Here is a 17,784-nt window from a genome sequence, read left to right as displayed (position 1 = left end):
TTACAAGGACAGCGCTGTGGGAAAAACTCAAGTGCACTAGTGGTTTGTTGTGTTGTTAAACACGGCTTACAAGGACAGCGCTGTGGGAAAACTCAAGTGTACAGTGGTTTGTTGTGTTGTTAAGCACGGCTTACAAGGACAGCGCTATGGGAAAACTCAAGTGTACAGTGGTTTTCTCAGTTCAAAAAAGGTGAAATGCCGATGGGTGACAAATCTCGTTCTGGACATCTTTCACCTTCCCGAAAGAACAAAAATGTAGACAAAATTCATGCATTTGTGCTCAAAGACCGATGATGGACCACTGAAGAGATAGGGAAATTATGTGGACTATCTTGGAGCTCGGATTAGCAAATTTTAAAGGAAGATTTGGGAATCAGCAGGGGCGCTGGGAAATTCGTGTCTCGGGTTCTGACTGACCAGGAAAAAGAGTGTCAACTGGAAACATGCCCTGCTTTGCAAGAACAACTCTGAATTGACCCATACTTTTTTCCAAGGTCATTATTGATGATGATATTCTTACAACCCTGACCCCGAAAGCAAACATCAATCAAGCCACAGGAAGACACCATCGTCACCTCACCCCCCAAAAATCTCATCAAGTGAAATCAAAGATCAAGACGATGCTCACTTGTTTTTGGTCTTTTGATGTGAGGGGGATAGTGCATCTGGAGTTTGTTCTACCAGGTCAGACTGTTAATCAAGCTTTCTATTTAGAGGTTCTGAAAAGATTGCATGAGAATGCATGACCAAAAAAAGGCCTGATTTGTGGTAGATGGGGAACTGGTTTTGCCACCACGAGTGGCCATCTCGATGCTCCACGATGCTCCAGCTTTTGGCAAAAAACAGCATGCCTCTTTTGTCCCACGCATTTGACTCACCTGAGCTTGCTCCATGCAAGTTATTTTGTTTCTGCAAATGAAGAAGGACATGAAAGAACAGCGATTTCACGATATAGAGGATGTGAAGAAAAAACGAGGTAGGTGCTGTCAACCATGCAAACAGATGAGTTAGAAAAATGTTTCCAAGAATGGAATAGCAGACTCGACAAATGTATTAAGTGTAATGGAGAGTACTTTGAAGGTGATAAGGTTGTTTTGTAAAACAAATTTAAACACATAGCTGTGAAGGAGGGGTGTGTGTGAAATTCTGCTGTTGGTGGTGTTTTCTTTGGGTGGGGTGGGGGGAGTACTTCTGGAAACCATAGACACATGAATGGATTTGGGGGTTGCACTTCATTCTAGCCCCAATTGAAGAACTCTTCGTTCTTATGTCATGGCCCTGTTTGATGCTTGACCTCATGAAGAGATCACTGAAGATATGGATACTAAAGTATGGTCTAGACACTACATAGTGCCCACCTATCAGAAAGAATAGCATCTGGACTCCTCAAGCTTTGTTTTGAAGCTTGAAGATGCCTGTTTTTAGTCATCTGGGTGAGGTGTCAACTAAGTCCACGTGGCAGAAGCACACCAGCATGTGTGAGCAAAAGATTGTGAATAAACTCTTGCTGCCATCCAGTCAATGCTGACACAGAATGACTTCCTGTGGGTTTTGGAGACGGCTACTGTTTACAGGAGTAGAAAGCCCAGTCTTTCTCCTGAGGAGCTGCTGGTGGTTTTGAACTGCTGATATGCAGCTCCCACATCACTGCATAACCACTACACCACCAGGGCTCCTAAGGAGTGTGAATTATGTAATCCACATCTAAAGGAGGGAGTGGCATCAGAGCTTGCGAACAGCTGGTGAGCAGGAAATTGTGGTGGAAGCCCAAAATCCATGTGCAGGATCCATAAGTGGATTTAGTGTCAGGTGATTCCCTCTGATCACAGCCGAGGAATGACAGTAGCCCTGTTAGCACAGAGAGCACTGTGCAGTCAACTGTGGCAGACGCAGTAGGGTTAAAATGTAGTATCTTATCACTTGATCTCCCTTTAGACCTATTTTAAAGTGGTTTCCGTTATTTTTAAAAAATGAAGGGAAATACACATGGATTAAATCCCTGGGGAATCTTCTGTGACCATGGACCCGTCGCACCCTAACGAAGGGCGTGAACAGCACCGTCAACATGAAGAATACATTGGGAAATGGATTGTTGCAGATGCAGTCAGTTTAATTTAGCAGCTTATCATTTTATCTCCTTTATGATCTGTTTAAATTTGTTCTAGTCTTTAAATTTTCTGCTTTCTATACTATTGAGGTTTTTAAAATCAGTGTTACTTTGTTATTCTTGTGAGCTTTTTTGGTTGTTGTTAGTTTTTTAAAAATGTTTTCTGTATATGGAATCCAGGATATGTAAATCTATAGACAGTCACTGGATTAATAGTTCCTTGGGAATATGGCAGGGAGGAAATGAAGGCCCATAATGATGAGTACAGGAATGAAGAAAATGTTCTAAAACTGGTTGTGGTGATGATTGTGCAACTCTTCATGATAGTACTATACTACTGAATTGTATGATATGTGAATTATATGACAAAACCATTGGGAGGAATAAAGGAAAAACACAATACAGTTAAATTCAAAACCTGTTGATTATTAAAACAAGTAATATCAGTTGGCTAGCATTAAATCTTTTGAGGAAAGAATAGACTATATTAGATCATTAACTGTTCTTATAAGGTTCTCATATCACTATTGCAGACATCATAATTGATGTTTAATGCTACTTACTTTAATTTAGAAATCAAAACAAAAAACACTGCTGTTGAGTCCATTCTAATTTCTAGCAACACTCTAGAACAAAAAAGAATTGTCTGATCAAAGTTTTCATGGTGGTAAATTATTAAAAGAAGCCGACTGCTTATCTCTCGCCATTGAAATGGGTGTGGGTCTGAATCTCCAACCTTTTGTGAAGAGGCAGGCTCTGGAAGCAGAGTTTTCCGCACTCAGATTCCTATTATGACTTTTAGAAACTAAGCAATATTTTAAAAATAAATATTAAAATTACGAATTAATCTAAAAAATATAGTCCAGCCGAAGCAAGGTACAAAAATAGACTATGGCTACAACAAAATTCTAAGCACAGTTGATTATTGTCATAAGAAGTGGGAAATATTTCCATATGAAGACATGTGATAACTGTTTTCTTTGCCTATACGTTTTCCTTTTAATAAGAATACTTTTATTTAAATGTCTGGAAATAATAAATTAGAGAACTTTGTAAGTTAGTGTATTTATAGCTATAATAGCAATTAATAAAATAAGAGAAGTGAAAGCGCATTAGAGTTGAAATTGAGTCTTAGATAAAAAACATTTTAAGTGACTAAGCTGATTTAATTTTTTTTAAAATACTTTTTTGGGGACTCTTAGATCTCTTATACATTCATCCATTATGTCAACCACATTTGTACATATGCTGCCATCATCATTTTCAAAGCATTTTCTTTCTACTTGAGTCCTTGATATTTTTATGAAATTTAAATTTTATTCTTTTTCATATTTAAATTGCTGATTTGTGGGAAAAGAGACTTGGCATATAATACAAAAAAATAATTGAATAATATTTTCTCATGATCTCAACTATAAAAATAAAAATGTCTCATGGGGGGAACTAGAATCTTAAGGTCCAACAACCACAGAAAGTTAAAACAATGCAAGGCTGTTAAGTCATACGCAAAGAAAAAGAAAACAAAACCATTTACCTGAAAATATGTCATATTGCCATTGATTAGCAGCTCCTGGTACTAATTTGTTAAAGCACTGTCAAGAGAGGGATATTGTACCAATGTAGGCTAATCCCACATGGCCATACCTGAATTATTCACGTGTACAAAATCAATCCTTTCATAACTGGACAGTATTTACACACAATTGGAGGTGGTTGTCAGGGAAAATTTACAATAATATTCACTGATAATGCCAGTTACAGGTTTGCTGGAAAAAATATATATCTTAATACAGAATATAGGGAATTACAGTTTAATACTTTTGGTATGGCTGTCTTCTGCTTCTTCAAACACCATGAATTTTCAGTCTGAAGTCCTCAGGGTACCCGTGTGCTTGAGGGAGAGTGGAGTTTCCGCATCAGATCTCACGGGTGCAGCCTTTGGAGCATGTTGTGTGCCTTGACGGGCCAGGATTTAACACCCAGTGTTCTATGGCACTTGGCCTGCATCCCCGGGATGTGCCCCAAAACTCAGGCCAATGGGGCATATTTCGTGCCTATTACCAGGGATACTCTCTCCTTAAGGTCCTTAAAAGTATTTTTAGTCATTTCCCCCCACTTGGAGGTCGGTCTTCTCACTTTTTCTACCCACAGTCAAGTCATGTACTTGTGCTCTTCTGGGCGTGTCTGCACCCTGTCCCCTCTCCTGATCTGACTTTCCCATCAGTATCCCTCACCCCTCTGATAGGATCAATGACAATGTTAATGGAAGATCGTTATGCCTCATGGAGATGATCAATAAGACTCTCTACTATATATTCACAAGGAGGTCTCTAAAGGGAGGCAAAGGCAGATAAAAATCAAACAAACAAACAAAACCACACAGATCCAGAAATGGGTTTGGGGCTCACACTACATCCTAGCTCCATTATAAGAATAATTAGTTCTTACATCATGGCCCTGCTCGATACTCACCCTCTGAAAAGGAACACAGAAGACATGGGTGCTATGCCAAAGTGTGATGAAGAAGTGAAATGGTGCCCAGCTATCAGATAAAATAACACCTGGGACCTTAAAGGCTTGTTTCCTAAGAAGCAGCCATCTAAGTGAGATGTCCATTAAGTCCACATGGCAGACGCACACCAATATCAAGTGCTTGAAGGATTATATATCATGCAATTCAAAGTCAAAGGAGGGAACAGTATCCGAGTCTAAACTCTGAGATTCTGGTTTGCAGAAGGAGATGGATGACAATGGGAGCCCAAGAAACTTTTCTGAGATCTCCACAGGATATCAGCCTCTACCTCTGGTGATTTCCCTCTATCCATAATCGAGGATGGGAAGAAGCTGGTTATCAGACAGAGTGCACTGGAAAGATGACTACAGAAGACCCAACTGACAACCCTGACTTGAACAGTTACAACCTTGTCTGTCCCCACTCTGATGCATGCCGGGCCTGATCTGTTTTTCAACATGTTCCTCTATCTTTTTGTTTTTTGTTCATTGATATTGGGGTTTATCTCAGATATATTTTGTCATTGGAGGATCCTCTTGAAATTTGTTATATGTCTTTCTGTTTTTCAGGATATGAAACCCAGATTTGATGGGCCCATAGAGATAGCAAGTAGAATAAGGGGTTTCTGCGGGGATCAGTAAAGGGGGTGGGGGGGTGGTAAAAGGGGGCCGATGTCAAGGAGTTCAAGAATGAAGAGACTGAGTTGAGATTGATTGTGGTAGCAATTGTACAACAGTGCTTGATGTGATTGAACTATGAAATAATACGATATCTGTATTAGCTCCCAATAAAATGGTTTAGAGAAAAAGAAATCATAACATGGAACCTGAATCTCACTAGAAAGAAAGAGGCTTCTCTACTTCAATGTAATGATGCAGACTGATTCCTTAACCCCTTTGTGTCCAGCTATTTATAAGGTAATCCCTCAGGACAAAACATAACAAAACAAAACAGATTACCTATTACTTCCAAAGGACACCAGCATGTTTGCTCTCTCTTAATTGTTTACCTCTATTTATTATGGCTGTGAGAAATTATTAATGTACCTAGTAAACTTTTGATAATTGACTGTTTTTTTCTTTTTATACCTCAGAGCTGATTTAAATTTAGAAGATAAAATTAGAGTAATGCATGTTTTCATGTACTACCTAAATCCATTCAAAAGTCCATCTATGTACAATAGTGCAATGTGGTTCATTTGCTCATTCAGTATTCCATCTTAGAGCCAGGCTAACCAATAATTTCTTTTATAGCTTTATAAACAGATATAATGAGTACTTTTGAACAAAATGTTAAGTGAAATGTTCTAACAGCACTAGATCTTCTAAATTCCCCGTGGCCTTAATTTGCTTTGATATTCAACCATAGCTTCAAGTAACCTGAATAGGTAAGAGGAAGGAATAAAAGTCCCATTTTTTATTTGCTCTTCAATGGGATAAAAAACAAGTGCACTGAAGCAGCCTGAAGACAAAAACAGAGTAATTGTCGATGGGAAAACAAAGAACATTTTAGCTAAAACATCTTTAGAGACCATTTGTAAGAGAGTCCAGTAATCAAAACGATTTCTAAAAAAAACCCATTTTCTATTGATAAGAAGGGAACATGCTATTTCAGAAAACTTTTTTCATAATATTTGAGTGTAAGAACTCGAGTCATCGGTTGGTGAAAACAGGTAAGAACTTGCTAATAGTGAGTGGAAAGGTTAGCAGTTTGAAACTCAAAGAGGTGCTTCAAATGGCTTCTGCAAGGTCACAGCTTTAAAAAGCAAGTCTACTCAGCACACACGGGGTTGCCAGGAGTTAGAATAGGCTCCGTGTTAACTGGCAACAACATCATTATGTCTAGAACTGCTACAGGAATCAGGTAGAGTGAATCTGGACATATTTGTGCTCATGAATGGGCTTAAGAATATATGCCTACAATTTCAGGTTAGTTTGGATGCACGAGGATTAATTTTTTAAAATTCTGATCATTCAAATTTGCTAGAATATCCAGGGGAAAATGTATAGAATTCTTCTGGGTCCAATTTAGACACCTGTTTTAAAATCATATTTGGGGAAAAGGTGGGATAATACGTGGTGGAGTCATATACATCCATATATAATTTTCTAGAGTGAGCTCTCAAGAAACTTCAAATGTCAACCAATCCTCACTTTAAAAAACAGCAAATCTTAAGATTTTCTGGCAAACGCATTTTTGCTAATTTTCCTATGAAAATTTCTCTTCTATCCCTGGTTTCTCAACATCTAGATCTCAGTTCATATGGCTGTTCTTGTTCATTTTTTAGGACCATGAAGAGAAAAATTGGATCCATATAAAATATCTAGGTCCTCATTTTAGCTATTAAGCTTCCACTTCACCAGATTTCAAAAAGCAAATTGATTATCCTAATTTAATGTTATCCTAAAGTGCTAAGCAATGACAGACAAGAGGGTAGAACAATGGAATTTATGGATCCAGAGCCTGCAAGTTGGGGAATTAGTAATAGTACACGTTGAAAACTAGAAACAGAATGTTAAAATATAGGTACCCAAAATGATTTGTTCTACCGCCTTCTTTTCAAGGAAAAAATAATTACTCAGTGCCCCCTGGCAATTAAAAGCATTTTTACTATAGTTCATACTCCAGGATAAGCATGAGCATCTGCTATTGCGCCCCCCCCCCCCCTTACTGTCCCTGCTCCCGAATCCTTGCAGGGCCCCTTAGGGGGTGGTATCACGCACTTTGGGAAACTGCTTTAGAATGATTTTCACACTAGGCTCTCCTTATGCACCTACCTCCAGTTTTAAAATAGAAAACATGAATGTTGACACTTTAAATTGATAGTCCCCTTAGCTTTGCACATATAATGCAGATAATAATAATATATCTTATTTATATATAAAATCTTTTTATACTAAAACGTTCTCTGCCTAAAAATGGAAGCAAATATTTTTTCTCCTATACATGCATAAAAATCATAGATATAATTCACTTTATTGAGATCTAATGCAGATATTTAAACTATATTATTTTTATAATTTCCTTTTGTTATAAAATATTCTTTTTCCTAAAAAGGAAAACAAATATTCTTTTTTTCCTCCTATATATGCATTAAGAAAGACATAAGTATTCAGTGTTATAACACTTATTCAGTGAGATCCAAATGTACACATTTCTCTCATTTCCCACTAAATGCTGGCTCACCTTGCACTTTGGACATTTCTGGGCGTTCCTTTGCCCATGCTCAATCTCGCTGGCCCAGTGGCGCAATAATTTGTCTCCTTTTTTGTACTCCTTGCAGTTAACGCCTTCATGCCAAGGAGCATGGCACTTAAAACACCAGACAAATTGGCAAGTGGGGCACTGGATCTGTGTAAGGAAAAGTAAAATTCAGTACTGATAAACACCCTGTTCACTTCTTAAAGTGTAAGAATGACAGTGCTGCGAGGCTATCACTAGCAAGTTATAATCTGTCCACATTTATAATATCTTCCCCTCCACAAGACCGCGACGACACTGGGATACAAACATTCTGGTACTGAAGGAGGTCAGAATTCCTTTGCCAAGATTATACTGGAACTAAACCCTTATGACCTTCTAGAAGTCAATTTGACCTTAAAAACTGCTCAGACTGAAGCAGAGTCAAATCTGCAGACTCACAATGCCCCAAATCCACATGCTCAGGCTGCCCTTTAATTCATTACGCCCGTGAACCAAATTTTCAAGCATCGCATCACTCTTTCTACCAATAACTTAATTCATTTTTGGAAAATGAAGACCTTACAGATGTTTCATTGAATGAGAAATACAGTAACACATAACCTGCTGTAGCAACATTTGCAATGAGAGAGCAGTTAAAATGTTAAGATGTTCCTGCTTAACATCAATCGACACAAGGTTAATGATAAAATAACACATTATTAGAGATAAAGCAGTATGGTGACACTGGCAGGTACAAGAGACCGTCACACAGTTTCACTATGCGTGGTGTATTAAAAAGAGAAAGAGAGTGCTCCGTGAAAGCATTTGTCTTCCATTTGGCCCTGGATGGAGGTATGTTTGCTAACAGTTGCCCTTACTTTGCGTGACAGTGGAGCAACGCATCCATTCACGGTACTGCCAGTCTTCACTCTCAGACATACTTGATTAAAGTGAATTAATACAGTCTCATTTTTCAGAGCGTTGATAATTGGTTATTCTACTCTTTTCTTCTACATAATATTTCACATAAATGAATTTACTGACTGCATTTGAAAGAAGTTAGAATTTATTTTCATAAGCTACATATAATATATCACAACTTACTTTTTTAGAAAACCACTTTAAAAAAACAGTGGTTCTCATATATGGATTAAATGAGTGGTAATTTGAAGCTGTTTGGTTTATAAATCAAAATACTATCATTTGTCACTTACATCAGGTAAAGACAATGCTTCTCCCATTCAAGTATAAAATAATGAAGGTACTTTTGCTTTTATAACTATGTCAAAACAAACAGCATCTTTTCATAAGATATAAACAATTGTCAGGGGAACTTATTTACTAAAATTCTGCTATATTACAATACTTGGACTGAATGTATTATATTTTTACATACACTTGTTTTATTCTCAAAGTAAGTTCTGCAAAAGTGGTAGAGAAATCACAATAGATGGAGAAGCTTAGGCTCAGAAAGGTTCACTGACTTGCTCAAGATCACATGGCAAGGGCAGGCCGCGGAGGGACCGAAACCTGACTTGAAAGCCAGGATTCTTTTCACTGTGCCACCATTCTTCCTCTAACTAAGCCGCACTCGTTCTTTGGCAGTTAGAATTTTAAATGTATTAGTCCATAAAGGTCATATAGTGAAGTTATCCAGAAGGTCCAAATTCTACATTGTGGTCAGTTTAAGGTGAACTTGGAAAGTCTTCAGAAAAATTGGGAAACTCTTTGCTTTAGAGAGAGAGAGAAAAAGAGAGAGAGAGAGAGAGAGAGACTCAATCATTTAAAATAACCTTTTTTGTCCTTCTAATCATGAACAGTAAAATGAGTCATTTGTAAAGTAGGAAGGGTGAGTTAGAGTGGATGAGATCCAGATAATAACAAAATGTAAAATGCTTATTCTCCATGCCATTGAACAAGAAAGAGTAGATCTAAATATCATATGCAGCCTTCCTTTCAATACAATTGATGAACGAGGGGGAAGAAATCCGCCACTGTATCACATGGACCCAAATACTGAATTCATTATTCTAAATCACTAGCCTGTGGTATTGTTAAATTTAAAAAAATTTTTGGTTTTTAATCAGTTTTAAGAATTATTGCTATGAAATGAATCCAAGAGTTAAACACAGTGCCATTGGGCCAATTCTGACTCATGAATAGAAGAATACGAGTATACACAAAGGTGCTTTGAAACTGGGATTCATGTTATGAGTGTCGGATATTAAGGATCCGAGGATCATTTCAACCAAGTGTTGAAGGGTTACAGCATGGATCTTTAATGAAAACAAGTAGATACCATCGTTAGGTGGAATCAGACATTTGGTGTACCCACCAAGGACTCTGGCTTTCCACTTCTCCTACGTCAACAACTCGACCTGCTGCAGAACCTGCTTGCCCAACCCCCCAACAACTAGACTTAAGGACAAACTGAGAAGTTTCCTGCAAACTCTCAATTGAAGATGAATAATGTAAATTCATGCCTGAATGGTTCCCATCTCTCACTGAAAACATGCATGTACGAATTACTGAGGATTAGAAAAATTAAAGGTCCAGCAGCAACCCCAACAATGTTGGTCCTCTGAGGGGACCCCTAGACTGTTGTCTGAATGCTGGCTTTTCGATCTGAAGAGGCCGGCTGACTCCAAAGAGCCGAGTGACTCCAGTGGCTGACCCCAGGAGCAGGGAATACAGACATGGGCTTCTTGTGTTAGAGGGGATCGCACCTAACAGAGCTGGTCTTCCCATTGCCCCATGATGGCTCCCCACACAGTTGCTGATACTGCTTTTCCGTCCTTCAGACTTCCTGTGGAGCCTTATAGTAAATCTCACTCACTGAGGAACCCGACCACAGCCTGGCTGCTTAAAATTGGAAAGGGCCCAATTAACACGATCCGATCAGTCTACTGAATTGGAAAGGGCCCAATTAACATGATCCGATCAGTCTACTGAAATTTTACCCACATGGAACGCTCCTTTCTTCACGATGCCTTCACTGTTCCTCCCAGCATATCTAGTAGCCTTCTTATCAAACTCACACTAAACACATCTCCTCCCTGACACAGACTTACCCAGGGCAAAAGCTTTGTCTCCTTCACCTGTAGATTCTAATTTGAGTCACACACAACTTCAGGTACATGGTAGGCACTCACTCAATTGTTTGGAAAATACATGATTTTATATACGGCAGGTACTATACAGCGGCTAGCATGCAGTGAATTCAGAGGATAAAAGAAAAAGCGAGAGAAAAAAGCCTCCACCAGCCAACATATCTAATTTATGACCAGTGGCTGAGAGGCTGAGATGGCTATCACTACCCCTTAGATAACCAGATGATGTCTATTAAATAATTTACACACATGACACTTTACTAAGCATCATGATTAATGTGCAAACTCGTTTATATGAGGCGGGGTTGCAAGCGTTTCAAGAACAGAGTTATCAGAGTGAGCAATGTGAATTAAGTTGTCCCAGAACCCAAGAAAGGTAAGAGAACTTTCTACTTATGCTTTTGACTTCTTTTTCATGTTTCCCCCCCAGAAATCTGGCCTATAATGACACTGACTGACAAGTTAAACCAACCTGATTGACCTAAGCAGATGGTATCTGCCCTGACAGTTCATGCCGAGAGAGGAAACAGTACACAAAAGAAAAACAAGGGCTCCCAAATGAAAAAACAAAACAAAACACTCAAGATAATTATTTTCTTACTTACATTCCATATACTTTTAAATAAATGACCAAAGTACTACCTTTCAAATTCAAGGTATAACAGCTATGCTTTATGTGTAACGTTGCAAATATATGAGTTCAAGTGTTACCAGTAGGATTGGTTTGATTAGAATTTCAGGTTAAGGCAGCTACGCAATAATGAAACACATTCTTTAATTCATTTTCTCATTCAACAAATAGGTATTTATAACACCTTCTAACTAGCAGGTGTTAATGGTACTGATTTTAGATACAGAAAAAAGGATGAACAAACTTGTCCTTAAGAAATTTCCAAGCTACTGGGGGAAGACAGAAACCCAAAGAACTATGAAATTCTGTAATAACTGAGAGCACAGAAGCTTGGACAAGTAGGTGATACAGGAGAGGTATTTCCAGGAAGGCTGGGAGAAAGGTGCTCAGAGAAGATGATCTTGAAAGATGAGAAGAATACCACTGCGGTAGAGGTAAAACTTCAGCTAGAGAATCCAGCCGAGCTGCCAGTTAGAGAGAAACAATGTGGGAAAACCCACTGCCATCAAGTTCATGTTGGCTCTGCTCATTCACTCACGGCCATCAGGAGATAGCACTGAGTAGACGTGTCCCTTTCGGTTTTCAAGATTTTAGAAATCTTCATGGAAAAAGGCAGTCTCTCAGCTTTCTACTGGAGAACAGTTGGTGGGTGACTTATTTAATGTGTTTTCTCTGGCCAAAGTCTCTCTCACTAAACAGCCTTTCCCGGCAAGGGTCTGGTAAGAAACGGGGAAGACACTGATAAGATTCACTGGTGAGTAGTTTCAACCAAGATTCCCTGGAGCGTCATACCGCTGTGCATAAAATGATCCCTCTGAGATGGGGAAGGAGGGATCTCATTACCTGCAAGAGCCAGGAGTGGAGTGCATTCTCGAGACCCTGGGCATGCAGGGAACCTGCTGGATTCAGATGACAGCTACATCAGAGGAGCAACAGCAAAACCAGGAGACAGAGCGTGGACAGTGATGGGTTTTCCCAACCCATGGAGAATGTAAGGCTGAGTGCTTTTGTTCGGGAGGCAGGCTTGCGGAGTGGGTGTCTCCAGGGACTTAATTCCAGAAGCTGGGCTAGCTGACCCACAGAGCTCGAGCTGCATGCGTCCAGCAGAGTGGTATTCCCTCTGGGCATTGGTTAGATGCCTTGATAGAACTTTGTGACATGTCTTGATAAACCACTCAACTCTGAGCCTTTCTCACTGACATTACAACGTGTTGACTTCCTTAGCAAACCCTTTGATCACGAATTTTGTTTGGGAGTTAGTTCTGTGTAGCCATCGCAATGGACATTAGAGCCCACAGAAGTAAAATAGAGAATTTTAATGAAGACAGTGCAGAACCACCAACCAATCTTGCAGTGGAGCTGCGCGTTGTTTCCCCAAGTGTACCCGAACAAAATGCCACTTCCAATGGTTCAACACTGGTCACGGGGTCCAAATAGTTTCACATCATTGTTAGGTGCCGTTCAGTTGGTTCCGACCCACAACAGCAGCCACTGCCTGTCCTGCGTCATCCTCAGAATGGTTCCTGCGCTTGAGCCCAAAGTTTTCTATTAGATTCCCTATACTTCTGTGTGTCTCCCAAACTACAGGACAGTCAGCAGACAGACACCTTATACAAAACATGTAAAGCTAAATGGTTGTCAGATTGAGGCCTGTCCCAAAGAGGTCAATAAGGTAAATAACCGGAAAATCAAATATTTAGGAAATTTTTTCAAGAACCAATGGTATTTTTCTTGACGAGGAGATTGGAAGGAATGCAGGGTGCTAAAGAGAAATGAGACAGAGTCTGGGTGCATCATTTCACGTATGTTCAAGGGGGCATAGCTTGCTCCTTTACAAAATCAAAATTCTAGAAAGCAAGAGCAAGGAGCCCTGGTGGCGAAATTGTTAAGTATCAAAAAGTGCACGTCGGTTCACATCTAACACGTAGCTCCAAGGGAGAATACCTGGTCATTTGTCCCTGCAAAAATGACATCTCAGAAAAGCCCCCGGGTAGTTCGACACGGTCATCTGGGGTCACTCTGAGTTGAAACACACTCGATGGTCCTAACAAGGACAAAGTGAGAAAGGCAGCGGAGGAAGTGTTTCCAGGGGAGGGCATGTCTGACTTCTTCCCTTTCATCTTCTTCCCTGAGGTTCACCCCGGCCCGGCTCTCTCCCGGAATGACAGCCTTCTCAGGGCCCGGCTCCCTTTAACACAGCCCACGTGTGGCCAAGTGACCCTTTGCCTAATTTCTCACAGAACTGCTGAAACTGAGCTGAAAAGTAAGAGCAAGCCTTTCCTATAGGCTGTGGTTTCAAAGGCGGACTAACAGAAACTAACAAGATACCGTATATACTTGTGTATGAGCTGAGATTTTTCAGCACATTTTTATGCAGTTTTTGTGGTAACATTAGGTGTCTCGACTGACATTCAGGTCAGCTTATACTCGAGTATACATGGTGCTTTATACTGAGATACAGTCCTTACTCATAAACATAACCTTGTTGACTTCCATGAATATCGGTCCTGACATAGGTAACGCACTATGCATTACGCAAGACACCCGCCTCCGTACAGGTTAACTGGGAGGTCTAAGCTTCTGGAGCAGTACTTAGGAATGAGGGTTTGCCCTTTGAAGAGTCCCAGACCTCTAATTTTAGAATCATCACATCAGACAGTCTGTCTTACTCTTAACCCCTTCCAGGATGGATGGACTCTTCCTCTCAACCTAGACAGCAAGGCTTTGAGAACCATCTGAGTCTGTTTCTTGCTCACAGACTCACGTCTTAATAGACGAATAGCAAAGGTTCTGGGTGATTCTGCCCTGATATGTGTCGTTCAAGCACCCTAGCCAGAGCAAGTGGCATCCTGTTCTTGTTAACAAGACAGCCTATTCGGAACACAATATCGTTGTGGGAGAGTCCTTTAATCATATGGCATGCAAGAAGAAATGGGAGTGTCCTGCGTGGTCAGCAGGCGAGAACAGCAGAGGGAAAGACCTGCCTTCAGGGGCCATGAATGGATGGGCTCTTTCACATCGGGGCTTTTTGAAAATGGGAGGCAGTGGTTTCAGAGGAAGGTACCTCTTGAACAAAGGAAATGTTCAACCAGAGTCTGAATGGCCGTCTGAGAGGGTTCATGGAGTGTGTAGAGACCCGTGTTCGATTCCTTTACAGCTCTGCAGGGTCAATCTGGAATATGGGAGGGTAGGACCACACAGCAGCCTCTTCTTGGTACAGACGAGGACTGCGCCCAGAGGCTAACCCCACGGTCTGAGGTTTGAATCCATTCAGAGGGACCATGAAAGAAAAGTCTGGAAATGGGTGGTCTGCTTCCAAAAGCTCAGGCACTGAACACCTCTGAGCCCACCTCGACCCCAGTACCCATGCGGCCACCGTGCTTTAGATTTAAGGGGCTGCTTCTGTTGCGGTGGTTTGTAAACCAGCGAAAATATCAGATGAAGTCTAATATGGAACAGCTTGTTAGAAGCCTAATTAAATGTAATGCCTGAAAAATGTTATGGTCAATTTATATACCAAGCTAGCAAACAAATAATCACTTTAGCCAAGCACGTAATTAATAACCAGTGAGAGGAATACACTCTAAGTAAAATGTCATAGGTCAACCGCATCTTTGAGTGTCACAATTTTTTTTTCTTCCAACAGTGACACATAGAACACAATATTTTATGCTGGCTTCTTTAGACCAGGTTGGACAGATCCATGTCCATCGCGATCATAAATCTATTCGGGCAACAGCCATTTAAGAAGCTAGGTTTGTTTCTATGGCACCGTGACACTGACAGCACATTGAACCTGAGGAAAGTCAGTGTGTGTGATATGCATGCTAGACGGCCCTTGCCGCTGGGGGCCGGGGGGTGCGCAATCCGCTTCTCAGTTTGCAAATACTGTCGATTTGAAGTGACGGAGTCAGGGAAAAATAGAAGAGCAAGCCAACTACATTTACATTGGACAGCTTCACGTGCTTTTCACCTGTGGAAACAGATTCTGAAATCCTCTCTAGCACACAGAGGCTTAAACATATTTAAAGTAAGCCAATTCCGAACAACAAATCCATTGACTCGATTGAATCCTCAGAGTCATCTTTTAACCAGACGAGGAAATAATATATGTAAAAAGCGTTTTAAAGTCTTGACTCAGAGGCCTTTTGCTTATAAAACCACATCAAAGGTATGTGGCATGGACTCAAGTCACTGCACTCGAGCACGTGAATTTGTTTGACGGGCTTCCTTCTTTCCCTTTGTGATAAGTTAAAGTACCATTCGGTAAACTATCGAAGCCTGCTGGACATTTGAGGATGAATGGATGCTATTATTAGTTTTGCCACAGCAAAAACAAACAGAATATTACCTTTAAGATATTCCCTGTTGATATGCTTGCTCTTTGACTCTGTCCAAATAAATCAACATGAAAATACTGGTGTATGGCAGCCTATGAGTTGAGAGTTTAAATCTAGTTTTAATCCAATGCTCTGGCTCAACATTTCCCAGCTTGGCAATTTCAACATTTCCAGGCTTCACTGAATGTGTTATCTTGTTAGTAAAGCTTTCCCACTCTCTCCTATCCTTTCTTCTCCTATGGTCTCAGCATTTTCTACCTACATATGGCACAATTATTATTCTTGCACTGACCCAGAGAATAGTTCCTTTGAAAAACATATTTTGATTGCATATTCTACCAGGTATGGGGCTGGCACGTGTTACCAACCTAGGCATGGTCTCCTAGGCACCAATGGAAAAATGCTTTAGGCAAATACCCATCTAAATATACCATAAACTCTCAGATGGGATAAGTAGTGTGAAGGAAAGCTATGGGTATTTTTAATTTGTCTGTCTCCAGGCACAATATCAGGAGAGCTACAACCTCAACATTTTTATTTTCCCACTACTAACCTTTTTCCTAGAAGCACCGATAGCCTAGTTGGTTATACATTGGGCTGCTAACTGCAACCCACTAACTCAGCGGTTTCTCAACTGGTGGGTTGCGACCCCTTTGGGGGAGTGAACGACCTTTTCACAGGAGTCGCCCGAATCATAACAGTAGCAAAATTATAGTTATGAAGTAGCAACGAAAATAATTATGTGGTTGGGGGTTCAACACCACCACATGAGGAACTATATGAAAGGGTCATGGCATGAGGAAGGTGGAGAACCACTGCACTCACTGTTCCACCGTTGAAAGTAGGGCGTTTCTGTTCCCATAAAGAGTTACAGTCTGGGAAACCCGTACGGCAGCTCGACTCTGTCCGACCAGGAGCTAGGAGTGGGCTCAAATGCAGTGGGTTTAACTTGTTTCTCTCCTGGTATTCAGCTGGGGCTGAATGAATAATTTATAGGAGCTATTGAGGTGAGAAGTTACATTTCTAATTGGAATCGACCTTATGGAAATAGGAGAGTATGAATTCTTAGCATTATGACAAAATATTCAGACCAAAAAGACAGGTACATTATGAATGAGAAAGTAAGTCTAAGTTTGACTAAAGGCAAGGATGTCACAACAGAAATCTCTCTATTCAGGAATGCACTTGTTCTGTTTGATGTAGTCTGTTTGACAACTTTCAGAACAAATGAAAAGCTCTATTTACTCAACCTTTTGCCAGAGGGGAGTTGTTAAGGGAGGGCTTGGAAGGATAACACGCCATCTGTGAGTTCTTGTTACTGCTTGTAAATATTCACTATTTGCTACTTCTCCACCAACTGAGTAGGAAAGATGACTTTCAAAAACTGGCTTTCAAAAACAATCTAAACAAACAAATACACCAAATAAAGTCTGTTAGATCTCAGACTTGAGGTAAGAAACACCCAGCAGTATTTTCTGCTATCAAAGATCTATGATATTTTCAAGCCAGTTTAACACATAATATTAAGCATTTCTGAATTGACAGCAGAAGCCATAACAAATGCTCAAAAAGTAGCATCCCGAATCAAGCATTGTAACCGAACGACTAGAGATGAGTCACAATGAAATAGCATTACAAGGATTTTATCAAGATACAAAATCCATGTTCAGCAATAAACAATAATATAAAACAATGCCAAATTGTTCCGACACATTAGGCATTAACAACGTTCTTTTTCTTTCTCTTGCCTTTTTTTCAAAACCATTTTCTTGGGAGTTAATACAGATATCACATGATTCCATAGTTGAAGCACATCAAGCAGTATTGTACAATTCTACTACATCGGTTTCAAAACATTCTTTTCCTTCTTGAACTCCTTGACATCAGCTCCCTTTTACTCC

At 40.1% G+C, this 17,784-nt stretch overlaps 1 protein-coding gene across 1 annotated transcript in view; it reads right to left on the bottom strand.

Annotated features, from left to right (window-relative positions):
• RNF217 (ring finger protein 217) overlaps nucleotides 1-17,784 on the bottom strand; it is a 153,307-nt gene that overhangs the window by 38,056 nt on the left and 97,467 nt on the right. Inside the window, exon 4 of the mRNA XM_013004499.2 lies at nucleotides 7,806-7,970. Coding sequence (XP_012859953.1) covers nucleotides 7,806-7,970 — 165 coding nt within the window. The remainder of the gene's footprint in view (nucleotides 1-7,805; nucleotides 7,971-17,784) is intronic.

The sequence above is a fragment of the Echinops telfairi genome, unplaced genomic scaffold, assembly GCF_000313985.2.
Source record: "Echinops telfairi isolate 266 unplaced genomic scaffold, ASM31398v2 ScPeMD7_3533;HRSCAF=4204_0, whole genome shotgun sequence".
NCBI lineage: Eukaryota > Metazoa > Chordata > Mammalia > Afrosoricida > Tenrecidae > Echinops > Echinops telfairi.
The sequence above is the reverse complement of the archived record's forward strand: the minus strand, read 5'-3'. Positions and strand labels throughout refer to the sequence as shown.